Source organism: Cyprinodon variegatus, unplaced genomic scaffold (assembly GCF_000732505.1).
Source record: "Cyprinodon variegatus isolate N-32 unplaced genomic scaffold, C_variegatus-1.0 Scaffold24, whole genome shotgun sequence".
Taxonomy (NCBI): domain Eukaryota; kingdom Metazoa; phylum Chordata; class Actinopteri; order Cyprinodontiformes; family Cyprinodontidae; genus Cyprinodon; species Cyprinodon variegatus.
In genome coordinates, this window is record NW_015150477.1 from 1,016,634 (window position 1) to 1,034,875 (window position 18,242).

General features: G+C 37.2%; 2 protein-coding genes across 2 annotated transcripts; both read left to right on the plus strand.

Moving 5' to 3' along the window:
* Positions 1–2,455: 2,455 nt before the first annotated feature.
* Positions 2,456–5,453, plus strand: LOC107096865 (G1/S-specific cyclin-D2-like). Its single transcript, XM_015393747.1, has 4 exons — positions 2,456–2,853; positions 2,948–3,163; positions 4,660–4,971; positions 5,054–5,453. Exons 1-4 carry the CDS (start codon positions 2,587–2,589, stop codon positions 5,201–5,203), a joined length of 945 nt encoding a protein of 314 aa, XP_015249233.1. The 5' UTR covers positions 2,456–2,586; the 3' UTR covers positions 5,204–5,453.
* Positions 5,454–6,196: 743 nt separating this feature from the next.
* On the plus strand, positions 6,197–17,540 carry LOC107096353 (nucleobindin-2-like). Its single transcript, XM_015392967.1, has 13 exons — positions 6,197–6,316; positions 8,289–8,406; positions 8,490–8,597; positions 9,940–10,072; positions 14,777–14,880; positions 14,969–15,154; positions 15,236–15,326; positions 15,414–15,472; positions 15,555–15,647; positions 15,727–15,816; positions 15,925–16,095; positions 16,177–16,291; positions 16,386–17,540. The coding sequence occupies exons 1-13, from the start codon at positions 6,234–6,236 to the stop codon at positions 16,457–16,459; spliced, it is 1,425 nt and encodes a 474-aa protein (XP_015248453.1). The 5' UTR covers positions 6,197–6,233; the 3' UTR covers positions 16,460–17,540.
* The last annotated feature ends 702 nt before the right edge of the window (positions 17,541–18,242 follow it).

The window sequence follows — 18,242 nt, forward strand, 5'->3', positions numbered from 1 at the left end:
TTCCTTGTTGTTGTTAGTTGCTTCCTCATCCCTGGCTCCCCACATTAGTTTTCCCTGAAGTTTGCTAGTTTTTTGGTTCTCACTATTTTATGTTTTGGATGTTTGCCTCAGTTTTTCATTAATTCTACAATAACTCATCTCTGCCTCACTCGTCTATGCTTTTGGGTCCTCAAGCAACCTCAACCCCCTTGTCAGCATTAAAAGGTTAAAATGCTTTTTGAATAAGGAGTTATATAAAAATAAGAAGAAACATGAAAGGTTTTCATTATAAACATAAATGTTTTGAATAGAGTAAAATAGAATATCCTTTTATTGACCCACAATGGGGAAATTGTGCTGTTACAGCAGCAAAAGATTATTGCAAAAGTGGTCACACAAATGTGGACCTAATATAGTGTATAAAAATAACAGAATAAGTTTTGAAAGCTAAACAAAATACTGTACTGTACAATGTTTTTAAAATACAAATACTGTGCATCTGGAGAATAATCAACATAGAGCTGTGGACATTTTTACAATAATGGAAATGTGAAAATAGCACCACCTGAGATGTGCAAAACTAATAGTAGCAGGTTACTTAGGTGACTAAGATAGAAACTGTGCAAAAATCAGCATGAATGTAGCAACTTATTGAGGAAATTGGAAACATTGATGGTTAATAAAGTCTTACAGCTGCTGCGAGGAAGGATCTGTGATAACTTGTGCTGGTGCATTTAGGGTGCAGCAGTCTGTCACTTTTGTATTATATTTGCATGTGTTCGCCTAGATGTTATGAATGCTGGCGTACCATAAAGAATAAATTATGAACAGTTTAGTTTGTGCCTTCAACTCGCTGCCCATAGGAAGACCAAGAAGACGTTACTTGGATAGAACTAAACCGAATATCTTGAGAACAGCTCCAAATGACACAAAAGTCATATTAGTTGAGAAGAACATGATGTAATAAAATCAAGGGGCCAATGTAAAAAAAACGGTGTTCCCCTTTAAGCCAGTGCGATTTTACTCGATTGCACGAATTAAAGATATTTATTCTTTAGTTAATGATTAATTTCTTCTTAGATAATAACTCATTTTAAAGGTTGATAAAGAAGCTGTGACATATTTTTTCGAAACAATAATAAAAAACTGAATGAAATCGAAATTAAATAAATAAAAAAGGGACGTTCGAACAAAGCTTTTTCCTTTCTGATGCAATGCCAATACTGCAGCTTTAAATATTCACCGATACATACATGTATGAAAACGACAGACCAATTTATTTTTGAGCAATGATTAGATAAACTAATAGAGTGTTTTAATGAGCATTCTAATATCTGACACCTTAAATGAAAGCTGATATATTCCAATATTCATCGATTGGTTGAAATCAGAATTTTGATATCAGTATCGGATCAGGACATTCCTAAAAATAAACTTATGCTTTAACTAGAATATTATAGTTTAAGGCGGCTAATAATTTCATCACAATGTTTTGTAAACTAGATCTACGGCTGAGGAGCATTAAAACGACACACTGCTTCCTCTTGTTTTGATTAAGTTCAAGGAATATGAGTAAACAAGTCTTTGATGGCCCGTAAGGCCTGTATGATTACGTCCAGAAAACGATGCATTCTGTGCCAGAATTTCTTTGGAAATACGTTCTCCAGCTGCCCCAAAAAGTTTTTTTCTAGCATGTCAATATAGGAAGAAATTCATTAATACAATGTAAACTGATATGGAAGCATTTTAATTGAAGGGGGCCGAGGCTGCAGCCTTGAGGTACTCCTCAAGATGTCTTTATATATTGAGATTTGAATTGACTTAAAGAAACAAAGTGGTAGCCTGCTGCTCAGTAAAATTGGGAAAAAAAGCCATTAAAAAAATTATTATTTGACATTTTCTCCTCTAACTGCATTTCTTTTTCACACCGAAAAACTAAAAGCAACAAAAATGTTTAAAGAGTGAAAGTGGTAGTAAATTATATTTGTTTGCTTGGTAGAGATTTCTGAGAAGATTTAGGAAATTAAAAATCATCTGAAGCTGAGTGACTTTGTCCGGCAGCCTGCTGAGACGTCCATCATTCCCTCCAGCGTTTTACATATTCTGCCTCTTCTTCACGTTGTAAATAAACACCCAGCACCTTTTGTCATCCATGCCCATTGTCAGAGTCTGAAGATGACCTTTTCTTTTCTTTCCCTTCCTTCTCTCTTTCACTGTCGACGACAAGCTGTTCCTCGGTCCCTGAGGTCCACTCCCTCTCTTGTCTGCTCGTCTTTGCTCCTCCCCTTGCTCTCCATCTCTATCTCCCTCTCCCCACCTGTTGAGCAGACCTTATTGTTTCCTCCTATTATTATTGTGGCTCATGTGAGTCCCGCCTCCTTTCTGTGGTGTTTTTTCTCTTCCTTATGGGTCACTCCCACTTTTTTCAGTTTTTTTTTTTTTTTCAGCCTCCCTGCTGGTATAAAACTCTGGAAGAAAAGTGAGGAGAGATGAAGACCTGTCACATCTGTGGGGATTAACCAGCTCTCCAAACTTCCATCCTCCTCAAGTGTCATCAGAGCAGAGACAAATCCCTTTCTTTACCTCTTGGAAGAGCATCCCCGGCAGATGGACGGAGGATTTCCTGTTTCTCTTTGGTGTGAGGAGACGGAGGAGGATCAGAGCCAAGAACTGGAACAGAGCGAACCACAAGGCCAGAGCAACACTCGGGGTTCCCCTCAGCTACGGGCCGCCTGGGACCCCTCAGTGTCGGGGCATCGTGTGATCCAGAGGCTGCTCCATGTGGAGGAGAGATACATGCCCTCCTTGCTCTACATCACCCTCATCCAGAGGGATCCAGAACGCAGGGAGGAGCTGGCCAAATGGGCCCTGGAGGTGGGTAACCCTCTGATGTTCCCGCTTCTTCTCACAGTTGAGAGAAAGTTGTTAAATTCATGCAACTGAGACACCTTTATTTCCTGCTCTGCAGGTTTGCTGTGACTGTGGATGCGATGAAGCAGTCTTCCCTCTGTCTGCCTCCCTGATGGACAGGTACCTGTCTGCATATCTGTCCCTGCCTGTATCACCATACTGCCTGGCTGCTGGATGCATCCTGATTGCCTCCAAACTCACAGAGTGTGACACGGTCACCGCAGATGCCCTCTGTGCGGCGGCCGACTACAGCTTCCAGCTTTCAAACTTGCAAGTAGGTTTATGGTTTGAAGGAACCTTTTCCAAGTGTGCAGTTTATTCTCTGTGATTTCACAGACATGTCCATGAGCAGCAGGGGTGGCTATGGAGTTTTTATTTACAGGGCAAACCATACGTGGTGGGAATTATACCATTTAGGTGTTTATAGATCCGCTGTTTAACTCTCAGCAGCCCTGAAACCCAAATCAAAGACTTTAATCCGTTGATGAAATGTTTCACTTCTGGTTTCTATCACCAACAGGACTTTGCAGAGGCTTCTTTGTGAATGTGTGGCCTCATGTATTTATGTTCCAATTTTTTAATAACTGCAGATAACTTCGGGCTTCTTTTCTCCTCTTAAAACCAAACATTGCACAAGTCTTTGATGCTTTGATGGTTTTTACTAGATTCACTGTAAATCTAGTTTACACCTTTCTTCAGCGTCTTTTACGGGTTTTAGTTTTGTCTTTACAGCATTTGTGGTCATCATAGCGCAGCAGGCCTTTACTTTGAACACTACTTTAATTTTTTCACCTCTCTTTTTGACTTTAAATATCTGCAACCCAGCAGCCGTAACTCTGAAGAATGCACTTTAGAAAAGCATGTCCAACACGCCCCATCTATTTGGGTTTACTGGAGTATAACTCACAAACATATCCCAACCAAATTTTATATAATTTTTTTTGCATAACGAATTCCAATTTACTCTTTTTAGATGTTTTTTATTTTTTTTTTTTTACAAAATTATTAAATACACAGTGCATATTTAGTATTTTAATCTATCTTTTTTATATAAACACATAAGTATTAGGTTTATGTGTTTAGAATTAATAAAGTGTACTTATTCAAAATGAATACTGATGAATGTATTCATTTCAAAAGCAAAATGTTTATTTTATGACTTCTATAATAATCAGGTTATCTTTATACAAACAATTTGATTCAAATAATAAACTTGATGTGTTTTAAATAAATACACTCAGTATTACTTTTGAGTAAGTATACGTATTTGCTTATTTATACTAAATAAGTAAACCTTTAAAGTATATTATACAGATTATTATGAAACATGCAAGGTTTATTTAATAGGTTTTTGTTGAAATTATCTAAAGAATAAAGTAAATGGTATTTTTTTTATGTAATAAAATTAGATACATCTTTAAATATGGATGAAGTGCTTTTATGAGTGGATTATTAATTCCCTGCAAGTCAATTATTTGCTTCAAAAATTACAATTTTTACAAAAACCCTGTGATCTGGTTCAGTTCTGTATAAAGGAGAATTTTTTTATAGATATTAATGATAATAAACTGTCTCAACATGCAGGCCCCCTTACTGCGTCCCTGGATTTGCCCCTGTGAGGTTTATTCACTTTGAATTCATATCTAACAATCTGCATCTAGCAGTAAAAACAGAAACCTGATTTCCTCTGTTTGATTTGAAGCTATGTGAATCACTTTGTTTTATTCTTGGCAGCATTGACTGATTGACTTATTCTGTTCTCTTCCTCAGGAAATGGAGCGTATCATCTTGGCCACCCTCCGGTGGGACACCGCCGCAGTGACTCCTCAGGACTTCCTCCCACATTTTCTCGCCTCCATGGAGGAACGAGGAGAATCTGAGCAGGAGCTGTTGGCCACTCTGAGGCGGCACAGCGACACACTGGCTGCCCTGTGTGTCTGTGACTCCCGTTTTCTTGGAGCCCCCCCCTCACTTGTTGCTGCAGCATCATTGAACTGTGCACTGCGAGGTCTAGGCAGCAAGGGGCCTGCTCAGCTGGCTGTCATGAGTGAGATGTTGGCTGAGCTGTGCCAGACAGATTTGGTAAAGGCCCCCTTTTACTGTATAAAGGTGCTGATGTTCATGGATTGCAAAACTAATGCTTTTTGTTTCTCTTACCTTCCAGGCTGTGCTGCAGTGCTACAGCGACATGATAGAATTTGCCCTCAGGCAGCGGCTGAGCAGCGGGCTGCAGCAGAGCCCCACTGAGAAGGATGAGGAGGTGGAGAACGAAAGGCCAGGGACTCCAACAGACATGAGAGAGATTGATTTCTAAGCATTTTATCACACAAACCTTTTTAAATACATCAGTCAAACTGATATAAATTCATTATTACCTTAACATGTTTTAATATAACTTCTTAATTTATTTTGTGCCTAATTTATTTGTGAACAATGCATGCACCATGTGCCATACATAATTATCTGTCTGTTAACTGTTTGTAAGCTTTGCTTTTGTTTCAATGTTCCATATTTATTCTTTATTTATCATCATGTGCAATTGTTCACTCTTCTTTGGTGTTAATTTATTACAATTTGACTTAATTTAATGCCTTTTAATTGAATTAAAATGTTAATAAATATATTTTTAAAACAGTAAGTTAATGGAGGACAATTACTTTTGACATCATGAATCCAGGAATATAGTGATGTTGCAATAGCAAAAGAATAATACAGAAAAATTCTGACATGGAAGAAAAGCTCTAAGGATAATGGTGTTGTCTCTATTCTCTATCCAAGATTTGTTTTAAAGCCTCGACAGGAGTAGAGCTCCTCATACCATAAAGCTTTAGAAATATTTTCAAAAAAACAACTTTGCAACAATATCAAAACAGAACAACCAGACTGCTGCAAGGTTTCTGCCTCAGTCCATCAGAATAATGAGCTGATATAAGCAGTATTGCTTATGCATGCTCTTTCTGTTTTAAAGGGGTTAGTTTTACTTATCTATGCAATAACTTTTTAAAGATACACTTTTGATGCATCTCGCATAATAATTGTTTTGATTTTTATTCAAATTTAAATACACAGTCAGCTTTCCATACTTCCTATTTGGGGAAAAGTGGTGATGCCTTTGCGTTATAATGGTGTATCCGTTATTCTGAAAGTCAATGTCAGTTAAATTAGGCAACCCGGCTTTGACAAAATGCAGGATAACATATTGTGATTCTTTGATCACTAGTAGAATTTAATCCCGGTTTTAAATACATTTTCCATCAATAACGTGACGCTCTTCAAATATCACGGACGTGTACCTTTGTAAATAAGTGCTGAAGCTGTTGTTTCCGAGTTTACGTGAAGATGGTATGTTGAAACCGTGCTGCATTCGCGTGACGTGGTTCATTTCCGGGGCAAAAACAGATTCGTGGATTTTAAAACTCCACCTGCGGTAAGATATAAGGGTTTTAGTGTATTTATTAACGATGCCCGCTATTATCTTTAATTGAAGCTCTATTCTATGTTAAAATTACATGTATATTTTCCATAAAAAGGTTGCTAAATAAGGTTACGCAGGTTGACAATGCTAGACGTTTCTACATCTTTCTGCTACTAGCACTGGTCGTTCCAGCCATAAAATTGTGAGAATTATCAGTTTTAAATTAGTTTTAAAAAGCACGGATGATGTATTTACTACTCTTTAAATTCACAATTACACCAGTTTCTGTTTGTGTAAACCCTCCGTGTTTGTTTTATTTCCTGCCTCACTGGAACATCCGTGTTTTCCTCTTTAGCTGCTTAGCCAAACCCTGAAAGCAACATTTGTTGTTTATACAAATTGTGTGACTCATGCTGCCTTTTACATTTTTCCCGAATGTACTAGTTGTAGTAAGATCAGGGGGAGTTAGTGCATTTGTACTTTGAGTTTAGTGGCACTACAATGTGAAACAGTGAAGTTACAGGTTATTTTCTTAAAATGGGAGATGTTCATGAGTAATTTTGTCCATTTTAATGTGAAATATATGCTGCCCAATTCATTTAGAAGAAAACAAACAGAAGAGAGATGTAATAAAAAGAATAAATCAGCTCAGCTCCTGGGGAAAGTAGGTCTAACTAATAATTAGATGTCTGAAAGTAAGTTAAAAAACAGAAATCGCACAAATATTGCAGCTGAAGCTCCATTGTAGAATCAAAGTGACTCAGTGGTAGAATTAGTTCATGTTCATTTATGTACTTGCCTACATACTTAAACAGTTGTATAAAACAAATGATCTTACTGCACACAAAAAAACACCTTTCTGATCTAAATATATTGAGACCAAGAAGGTCGGTCACAAACCCTTTAGTTTCTTCCAAAACATTGTGATTGCTAAAATATGTTCTGATGAAAAAAAACAAACTTAAACCTTTGTTTGACATAAAATCACCACATCACCCAAGGAACACTGTATCCACATTAAAACATGGTGGTGACAGCATCATGATATGGAGTTACTTTTGTGGAAATTTTGTTGAATTGTACCAAACATCCAGGTGTTTGAGAAAGAGCTGATTCCATATGATGACATGCTCAGTTTATTAGACTGATTTCAGTTTCATTATAGCAGCAAGGACAGAATATCAATGAATACCCATACATATTGCTAACGAGTTTGCATGCCACTAAATAAAGGCGTATCATTTCATATCTATCTAGTCATAAGAAAAATTATGACTGTGTCAAATGTTTACTTTGATGTAATCTAGGGCTGAAATAATCAGATTAATTGTGGTTAAACTGATTATTGAAATAATCGTCAACAAATTTAGTAATCGATTAATGCTTAACTGGGGTATATAGACTCTAAAACATGCCTTTAGCTGACAGAGTGACTCACTTAGAGCAGTAATTATATCAAAAGAACAGATTGTCTGTCAATATGCTCTATCTAGAACTCCTCAAGTGAAAAAGTTTGATTTTCATCTGGTTTAATTTCGGAAAAAGTCTTCTTTAAGGAATCATTTGCTATCCAATCATTAATATATTAATAAAAAATAAAATCAGCAGATTAATCAATTTGCAAAATAATCGTTAGTTGCAGTCCTAATTTAATCTTCCAAAAAAACTGGGAGCTGCTTCAAGACAGGAGAGAAGCCTGATAACGAGAAGATCGGACTCACTTTGCACTTTTATCTGCTGGGATGACGACTTAATCTAGAGTCTGATTAAAAGTGATTTTAAAGGGAGGTATGAGTTGTACTATCTGCTGATTTACAATAATAAAAATCTTATTTGGCTCATTGTTTTGGAATAAAACTAGTGTGGAAAGTTTCCCTGGATTTCTTAAAAGGTCTTGAGCTGAAAATGAAAATGTGCTTCACACTCTGTTGCATTCATTGCTGTTTTAAAAACCCCCCAAAAAGATTGTTTCCTTCTGTTACAGGAGGATGACCTCGATAACTGGTTGGCTGCTGCTTCTGTTCATCCCTACAGTGGTGTGGTCAGTTCCCATCGATCGTAATGGAGGCGAGCCCAAACAGGAAGTGCAGGAGGAGAACATGGTGAACGATCTGATGTCCTGATGGGATCTTTTAATTTGGCTTCTCTTTATTTGAACCTGAGCTTTAATGTGTGCCGTTTGCAGGACACGGGTCTGTATTACGACCGGTACCTGAGAGAGGTGATAGACGTCTTAGAGACCGACCCTCACTTCAGAGAGAAACTGCAGACGGCAAACACAGAGGACATCAAGGTCAGTAGCTCCCCATTGGGCTAAGTTTCAGCTCTCTGTAAGATGGTCTCACATTTGACACGAGAATAAAGGAAAGCTTAATAATTGCCCCTGATCCCAAACCATGAGCCTTCCACCACCGTGCTTAACAGTTACACAGCCTTTGTGCTGTTGAACTAAAATCATTCTTTGCATTGTAATTTGGTCCCTCTTTTCAAACAGACATTGTTCCATTTCATTTCATTTATTGTTTATTTGAAAGGGGACAGTGTACATTAATCAACATTAAAACAATGTAAAAATACCCAAGTTAGCTAAGGAGTGCTAATTTTCATCAGTAGTCCCCCAGCCAGGTATAAAAAAAGGCAACCTTAAAATAAACACAAGTATAAAATCACAAGATAAAATTACAATACCAATTACATAAAAAAACATTATGGTTAAGAAATACAATTAATGTAAAATACTTAAAAATTAATTGTAAAATTATTTAAATACACACAGAAAACCTTAGTGCCTACAAATTTAGCTCTCTACAAGCCATTTTTTTGCATTCTTTTTGAATGAAGAGAATGACAAAGAGTCTCTGATGGTTTCTGGCACTGTGTTCCATTGCTGAGATGCTCTTTCGGAGAAGACAGCCTGACCAAAGGCTTTTTTTCTCCGGGGGATGATGCAATCTTCCCTCACTGCCCCTCTGGTTACCCTGACCTCACTGGATCTGAACTGTACAAAGTCACATAGAGGAGGTGGTGCTAAACCATGTCTGATTTTATAAATTAAACAGATGTTTTTGAACTTGATAAGATTGTTCCAGGTAAGTAACTGATATTTCCTCAGAATACTACAGTGGTGGTAATGGTATGGTTTTTTTATCCAGTATTTTTAATGCTTGTTTATATAATGTTTCTAATGGTTTTATTGTAGTAGAGTGAGTATTGGACCAACTTATTAGACAATATGTTATATGGGATAAAATCATGGAAAAAAAAGTATGATTTAGCAGCTTCAGTTGAAAGAAAATCTCTAATGAATATGAAGTTTGCTAAACTTAATCCTATTACGAATTTTTTGGATATGAGTTTTGAAATTGAGATGCAAATCTATATGTAAACCTAAATATCCATTGGTCTGGGTTTTATTTTTATACAATTTTCTAAACCAAATGGATGCTAATTCATTGTTTTTATTTTTAAGTGTTTATAACTATTGAGCTTGTTGTTTATAAGGCTTTGAGTTTAGCTTGTAAAGATCTGGTCAACTTTCTTTAGGCCCCATTAATTTAGAAATGACAGTTTTGACTAACATGGTTCCTCAAACTGTTAAAGCCATATTCAGCTGGTTGTTTGCTGCTTTCTGCCAGAACGGGCGTCTCAGTAAGGAGCTGGACTTGGTTGGTCATCACGTCAGGACCCGACTGGATGAGCTGAAGAGGCAGGAAGTTTCTCGCCTCAGGATGCTGCTGAGGGCCAAACTGGACAGCACCAACACCCAGAGTGAGTTTCCATGATTTACTTTTGACATTATGATGTTCCTGCTCCAGCAATCATGTCCACCGTGGAGAATCAACTATTCTTCCACTCCTGCTCTGTCGCGATGATGCAGTTATGGACCAAAACATGGTACTGTGTATTTTACACATTTATATGTACTTGATGGTACCGGGGGCATTTGGTCAATACCAATACAAGTACTAAATTTGATACCAAACTCTAATTAAGAGAATCTGTGTGGTCATGAGTAGAGGCAGATAGGGTTTTCACGATACTAAACTTTTCAACTCATACCGATACTAAGGAAAATATTCGATACTCGATACCATTTTCGATACCACAAGGATAAAAACAAAGACTCCAAAATTCAACAGAAATTTTCATTAATAATAGAAATACAATAAATAAATACAATAAACAATAAGAAGAATATTTTAAGGTTGTTTGCTGTGCACAATATTAAGCAAGCTTGGTAAAAAACTTTCAAAATTAAAATGAAGTTTTCCTTACTTGGCTATGCTTTGCACAGATAGCAAGACACTAGCCAAACCAGTTAAGAAACAAAAATCATTCTCAGCAGCTGCACCTCTTACAAAAAAAAAGTCTGAAACTGAAAAGTGCACAGAATTATTCAATCACACAGGTTCAGAAAGTGCATTTTCCTCTATTCTGCACTTTAGATGAATGACTGTTTAGGTGCCACTGGTGGTGGCACTGTATCGATACTTTTGAAAATGAGTATTGTGTCCGGACACAACGTTTCAGTATTGATACTTTTTTAGTATCGATACTTTTGACAACCCTAGAGGCAGACTGACATGTCTGTCAGCCAATACCGTGCGCAGATATTGGTGTTTTTTCCTGGTATCTGCCGATGCCTCCAAGTATTCGTAGGGTCTGTACTTTTTTTTTTTTTTTTAGATAAACGTCTCTTTTTTTTTTTTACATTTAAATGGAAGAAGAAAAATCAATATTGCTTCAAACATGGCTGAAAAAGTCACATACAGGGGCTGGCTGGCTGGCTGGATGGCTGGATGGAACAGATGAAATAAGATAAAAATATCAAAAGAATAAAATTACAATTACAACACACTCCTAATCTTATAGAAGGCAGTCATACCAATGTTTCCAATATACAGACATGTATCTTGCTGCACTATATTTAATGTTATTCAACAGTAGGATAATTCTATTATTAGACTCATTTGGAATGCAAATAAATATATACATAAAACAGCCAGTACAGAGATGACATTCCCAAACACACACAGTTTGCTGGCACGGCTCCAGCTGGTCTGCTTTAGCAAACGTCTTACTCCATTATTATAAGCCCCTTCAATCTTATCTTATAATTGCACCATAAGTAAAGTGTAGTAAATGCAGTAAAGTGGAATATGATCTAAACAAGTCCAGTTCAACTAATCAGATAAAAATTTAAATTTCTAAAGTAGAACATTAGCTAGCGTACATAGCATTTTGACCTGACGGTAAGTGTCCTCATCACCTGATAGACAGGCTGTTAGCACATGACCGATGCTGATAAAATCCCAGAGAGCTTAAAATTAGGGAAAGGCCTATATTTGTCTTTTTCAGTGAAACATAAAATTACACTTTTTGATGAGTTGAATTTAACGTCATAAAGTTGACTGCTTACCACACACATTAAGCTGCTTCTGAAGACCAGCTGGGCTTGGAATAAAAACCACTATATCATCAGCGCACATCAAGTGGTTTTTAACTGCATTTCCAACCATACAGCCAGTTTTACACTTTTTAACCGTTAATGAAATATAAAATAATTTTAATGGGCCTTGAAAACAACCTATATTGATCTCTAGTTCCAAGTAAACCTTTTAGGTCAGATTTAAAACCTTATTTTTAAAGGTTCAGGTTCTCCATCTGCATATCGGCTGACTTTCAAAATACTTTGGAGCGATTCCACCTCAGCAAAGGCCTCTCCCGTCTGAGCATCTGTTCTCTCAGTGGCTCTCAATCAAAGATCTGAATGAATGAAAATTATCTTAACAGCAGGAGGCACAGCAACTATTTAACGCAAACAACCATTCGTGCTCATCTATGATAACAAATCTGTTCTGCTGTAGATCCCTTTGAAAAATAATGTAGTTAATTTTACAGTGATTATATAGAGCATGTTTTATCCCTATTTCATTGTTTTAAATGGTAACATGTATATTTATACTGCTAATACATCCCCTTCGCTTCCCCAAAGCTTCTGATTCATCGTTGAACGGCTGTTAGGAGCTTGCACTTCTTACATCAGATTTATTCTATTCATCTCTTTAATTTTAAGTTCAAGATGTTTTTTTGTTCTTCTATTAAATGCAAAATTTCATGTTTGTGGTATGATTCCCTTAGTTTTATTCTGTTGTGGCTTTTCTTTGCAGACATTGAACAAAACCACAGAGAATTACATCCATACATCTGATTTTATTAGAAAGGATAGAAGACACACCTAGTTCCACATAAATCTTTACTGATTTCATTTTGTTCTGAACAATGTCATGTTTTTCTGAGCTGCTGTTTTAGTTAGAAGCATGGCGTCGATCATACCCATGTCTGTTTCATTTTGCACAAGCTGAGGGGGGTGATGTTCTTTTTTGCTTCTTTCGAAGGATTCTAGGATCGATTTAGTGTCGGTAAAATTGTAAGATTCACGTGACTTAAAAGAGAAACCAGAGTGAAATATCACAGGCGTTCTACTTGTTAATAGAGAAGAACGACTCTCCCAAGATGGAGCCAATCTGTTCTTCACTTTGGCAGAGAAACCCCTCCTCTGTGTGTGAAACGACACCTCCTTTGGAATGTCGCACAGATAACGCTCACAGTAAATCAGGGATTCTGAGAAAGCCTGACTTGCATTCCTGCTTTGAAGGTCACAAGGCCTGCCTTTGCTGTAGCTGCATCTTTTTTTTTTTTTTGTTCAAGTGAAACAAAGGATGATTCATCTTAATTTGAGCATTTTGCTTTTATTGTCATTACGCTGACACAAGTACAGAGCAAAGAAATTAAGTCTCTGCGTTTAACACATCCACTTTGGGAGCAGTGGGCTGCCATTGTGCAGCGCCCGGGGAGAAGTATGGGGGTTAAGGGTCTAATCTTTGGATTAGACCCGGTCCAAGATTAGGAAAGTTTTTCATGACATGCTCCCTCATCCTCAGCCTTTCTTCCTCCATCTCCATCATGTCATCCTCTTCGTTTTTTGGGTCATAGACCTTCTCCAGCTAGATGTTAAAACATGTGAGCAGGGACTCACAAAAAAAAGCTGAATAATTCCGAACCTCTTTGGTGAAGAGAGCCTCCATGATTATGATTACCAAATTATGATTACAGAATACTAAAAAGGTTAGAACTTTTCCATCAGTGGGTTTTGTTGTGCTACAAAGCATCTGATGTAAATTAGTGTAGAAGCAGGTGTTTGAATGTGCTAGATAGATTTACAGCCCTAAAAAAAAAAAAGAGTAATCCCACCTTTTTATCTGATTTGGCTAATTAACACATTCAGTCAATAATGAATCTGGACTCTCATCTGGATGAGCTATTTACATCTAAAACCGTCTAAAAAAACTGGTTCCTTAGTTCGAATTGATGTCACCAGATCCCAAATAAACAGGGCACCTTTGCGATGCAATTTAATGAACGATCTGCATCACAGAGGAGCAGGCAACACATCTGATGACCCATTGTTGGGCTCTGTTGTAAACAGAGCAAAAGGAAAATTGTAAGTTTCTGTTGGCAAAATGTAACATTTATTAGTATGTATAAAACAATTCAAAACCAAACTGTCCAGAAGTATTCCAGTCCTTGCAAGAGCTAAGTACATTCTGGATTCCAAAGCACTTCACATCCTATACTGCTCACTACTGTTACCTTATTTGAATTACTGTGTAGAGGTTTGGAGAAACATTTATCAACACTCATTACAGCCACTAGTCATAATGCAAAAAAAGAGCAATAAGAATCATTCACAACGCCGGACTTCGGGATCATACAAACGCATTATTTCTAAAATCTAAATTGCTAAAATACCAGGACTTAATAGAATACCAAATTGCAGTATTCATGTTCAAAGTAAGACATAGCCTATTGCCTGGAAATATACAAAAGATGTTCTCTGAAATGGAGGGAGGGTACGATTTAAGGGGAAGGGGAAATTTTAAGACTAATAGATGTAGAACAACAAGAAAAAGATTATGTTTATCTATTTGCGGAGTTAAATTTTGGAACAAACTAAATGAGAACCTAAAGCAATGCCCAAACATATTCGTTTTCAAAAAAATTTACAAAGAAATTATTTTCAAAAGGTATAGAGAAGCATTGTAGAAAGCTTTGTTTATTTGTATATATGTATGAAGGTATATGTGTATACATATTTATGTATGTACGTATATGTGTAGGTAGGTATGTATTTATATATATAGCAACATAATTATAAATATTGTAAATTGAAGAAATACAACAATTAAAGGGGTAGGAGTACATAAGTTTTACTTCTTCCTACTCCTTTTCGCACATGTAATAGAGGTATATTAATATAGGAAAGAAGTGTACCTTTTTGTTGTTTTTCTCTCCAATGTTTTCTCTTGCATGTTCGAAATAAAGAATAAAAAAGATAAATAAAAAAAAATGGAGAGTTTGTATTACAGAACACCATTTAGGTGCATTTGGTGACGCGTTTATGTCATGCAGGTCTTCAGATGGACCACGCCTCTTTGCTGAAGCAGTTCGAACACCTGGATCCACATAACCAAAACACCTTCGAGGCCAAAGACCTGGAGCTGCTCATCTCAACCGTAAGAAGCTGCAGCAGCAGCCTCCTGCCTTCTTCGTTCCATGTTCAGCACATCCGACCCATATTTGGCTTCTCGTTTCCTTATCCAGGCCACCAAGGACTTGGAGAACTACGATGTAGAGAGGCACGAGGAGTTCAAACGCTACGAGATGCTGAAGGAGCACGAGAGGAGGGAGTACCTAAAGGGCCTGGATCAGGAGAAGAGGGAGAAGGAGGAAAAAAGGATACAGGAGCTGAAGGAGAAACATCGCAAGCATCCTAAAGTCAACGCTCCGGTATGTGAGAGAGACCTCTGTGTTGAAAACATTCTTTTACAAAACGTTTCCTGGATTAATTAGGATTTATCTGATGATCAGGGAAGTGTTGCTCAGCTGAGGGAGGTTTGGGAAGAGACGGACGGATTAGACCCTCAGGAGTTCAACCCTAAAACGTTCTTCAAACTTCATGGTAGTTCAACCTTTTAACTGCTCTTCTTCTTTACATAACCCTTATAAATCCAGTCTGAGTAATTCTTTCTATGTCTTCTTCACTTAGATACTAATGAAGACGGAGTTTTAGACGAGCAGGAATTAGAGGCTCTCTTCACCAAAGAGGTATGTAATTATTTAGCTTTTTTTTGTGAATCCAATGATTTGTATTATAAAAATAACCCTGCTCACGTGTTTTAACATCTAGCTGGAGAAGGTCTACGATCCAAAGAACGAAGAGGATGACATGATGGAGATGGAGGAAGAAAGGCTGAGGATGAGGGAGCATGTCATGAAAAATGTTCGTCTCGTTCATCTGCTTTGCCTCATTTTGTCTCGTTTCGCTTTGACTGATGCAGACGCTCTCCCTATGTTTAAAGGTGGACATAAACAAAGATCGGCTCGTCAGCCTGGAGGAGTTCCTCAGATCCACAGAGAAGAAGGAGTTTAATAACCCTAAAGAATGGGAGGTAAGAGGCTGGAAGGGATGCTGCTCCCATGAAAACATCTGTTTTGTGGATATATATATATATATTTTTTTTTTTTAATGTGTTGTAAATGTCTTCGGTTTCTCTTAGACGCTGGATGCTAAGCCGTTGTACACGGAGGAAGAGCTCCAGCGATTTGAAGCCGAGCTCAGAGACAGAGAGGAGGAGCTGAAGAGGAAAGCAGAGACTCTTCGTCAGGAGCAGGAACTGCTGAGGGAAAGAGGCAAAGCCCTGGAGGCGCAGAAACGAGAGTATCAGCAGGTGAAAGACTACAAAAGGAAGAACTGGTGTGGGAGTCTCCAATGGGGGTTAATTTAAGCCTTATTTTATTTTTATTTCCAGGCAGTTCTAGAAATGTCTCAAAGGCAAAAAGAACAGCAGGCAGCTGGAAATGGCCAGGCCCCTGCTGGTCCAAACGGAGAGCTCCAGTTTCACCCACAAACACAGAAACCCGAAGGTGAACCTCATAATTGACACCCAATAAGCTGATTGAGTTTGTTCTGTGGATTCTGGATCTTATTAACAGATTCTCATTCTTCTTCACATCACAGAGGTCAAAGTTCCTGTGGAAGGCCAAAACAATCTGCCAGCAGAACCTCCTCAGAACCTCCCCTCACACACTTAAAAACTTCAGCCACAGACAGCCGGCCGCACGGCACATACACACATGGAGGCACATGAGTTTGAGTGAATTAGTTACATGTTTATAAATGAAGATGAACCAGATCATTGAACATGACATGTTGTGCTGTGTGTTCATCTCTGTGGTCTATATTAGATTAAGGATTTAAAACACACCAGTTTTAGTGCATGTATGTTTGAGTATCTTCAGTTTCAGTGAAGTTTTAATCATACTATGTTGTTTGTGTGATATCAGGAATAAATCTTTAATTTAAAACCTCTGAAAATAGACTTATTCAAGGAACTTGTTCTGCAGACATGAAAATATAATCTGCCTCGTCTGCTTTCTACATTTCACACCATTGGTTTGATATTAGAGGTGTAAGCGTCAGTTCAGAAGAGGGGTTTATTTGTTGCTTTCTTTTACAAATAAACATCTAACATTGTTTTTTTTTATATATACTCTGATAGCCCTAAAGAAAATCTGCTCCAACAAACTGATTTAAAAATATCAGCAAATTAGTGAACAGTTTCCAAATGTGTGTAACTTAATCTCAGTATAAATCAAGCTGTTCTATGGAGGTTCCTCAGGTTTGTTAGGGAACATGAATGATCAAACAGCAGCATGTTGAGCCAGGAAGGCGGCAGGGAGAATGTTGAGATGTTTAAAGCAGGAGAAAGTTAGAAAACCTGCTCGGATCATCTCAGCCTCTGTTCAGTCTGACATTTAAGGAAGAATGTGGACACAACAGTTAATCTAACAAGACACGGCAAGAAGAGCGTCGGTCAGGGAGGTCGCTTGGTAAACAGCTCAGGTGGGATAATCGCTTGACAGAACTATACTAAAAAATCTTATATGTATGGAAAATTGTCACACAGATATCATTTTAAGACAGTCATAAGAAGTCCAGTTTACTACTTGGAGATGGAATGGACTCAATAAATCGTACTGGACAGGAGGTTCAGCTTCTACTATGACACAAACACTTAATATAAAGCTATAAAAACACTAAAATAAACAATATCAAATTTTATTCATGTTTGAGCTGGTGTAGGCAATGTCAGAATTAAGCAGTCCCTCAGCAAGGGTCCTAGGAAAAGGTTGCTCATCTTCCATATAGGCACCTTTAAAGAATAATAGACCCGGGCTCACTATTTCAGGAGGACCAGGAAGCCATGGTACCCAAAAACAATCAAACGTTACATTAAAGACCACTTCTGGGTTTCAGCTTTGGTTTTTTTTTCCTCCTGCTGAAAATAGCAAATACTAAATTTTTCATTGAGGGATACCAGTGTTGGGATCAATAGATGTTATATATATAAATAAACTTGTTTGGTTCAGAAGTTGGATTATAAAAAATATATATATTTATTTGTTTGAATATTTCAATTTTATGAAATATTCAAACAAATTGAAACCTATTTTGAAGGGCAAAATAAACTATTATAAAACTGCTGCAGCCCCCCCCCCCAAAAAAAAAACAAATGAGCTAAAACAAAACTATAGTAAGCTATTTATTTTTTCGGTTGCCTTCAATTTGAAATACTTATGTTTTGCTAATTCCAGATTGATTAGGATAAAAAAAAAAAACCTGAGCGTGGACCTTTAAATTATTTTTTATTTTTTTATATACCGGTAAATCAACCCATTGTTTCCTTTGTCTTCTTTTTTGCCATTATATTTGATTATAAATAAAGTTTAAACAGAAAAAAAACCTTTTCAGCGGTTGTTCCTATTTTTTTTTTATGTGTTTTCCTTATAATTGTGTATATTCGTTATCCAACCT

Bases quoted from the DNA above. Each gene is read 5' to 3' on its own strand.
- LOC107096865 (XM_015393747.1), top strand. From the start codon at position 2,587: ATGGACGGAGGATTTCCTGTTTCTCTTTGGTGTGAGGAGACGGAGGAG. The intron at 3,164-4,659 runs GTAGGTTTATGG...TCTCTTCCTCAG, and splicing joins TCCAGCTTTCAAACTTGCAA to GAAATGGAGCGTATCATCTT. The intron at 4,972-5,053 runs GTAAAGGCCCCC...CTTACCTTCCAG, and splicing joins AGCTGTGCCAGACAGATTTG to GCTGTGCTGCAGTGCTACAG.
- LOC107096353 (XM_015392967.1), top strand. From the start codon at position 6,234: ATGTTGAAACCGTGCTGCATTCGCGTGACGTGGTTCATTTCCGGGGCA. The intron at 8,598-9,939 runs GTCAGTAGCTCC...GCTTTCTGCCAG, and splicing joins CAAACACAGAGGACATCAAG to AACGGGCGTCTCAGTAAGGA. The intron at 15,155-15,235 runs GTATGTGAGAGA...TCTGATGATCAG, and splicing joins ATCCTAAAGTCAACGCTCCG to GGAAGTGTTGCTCAGCTGAG.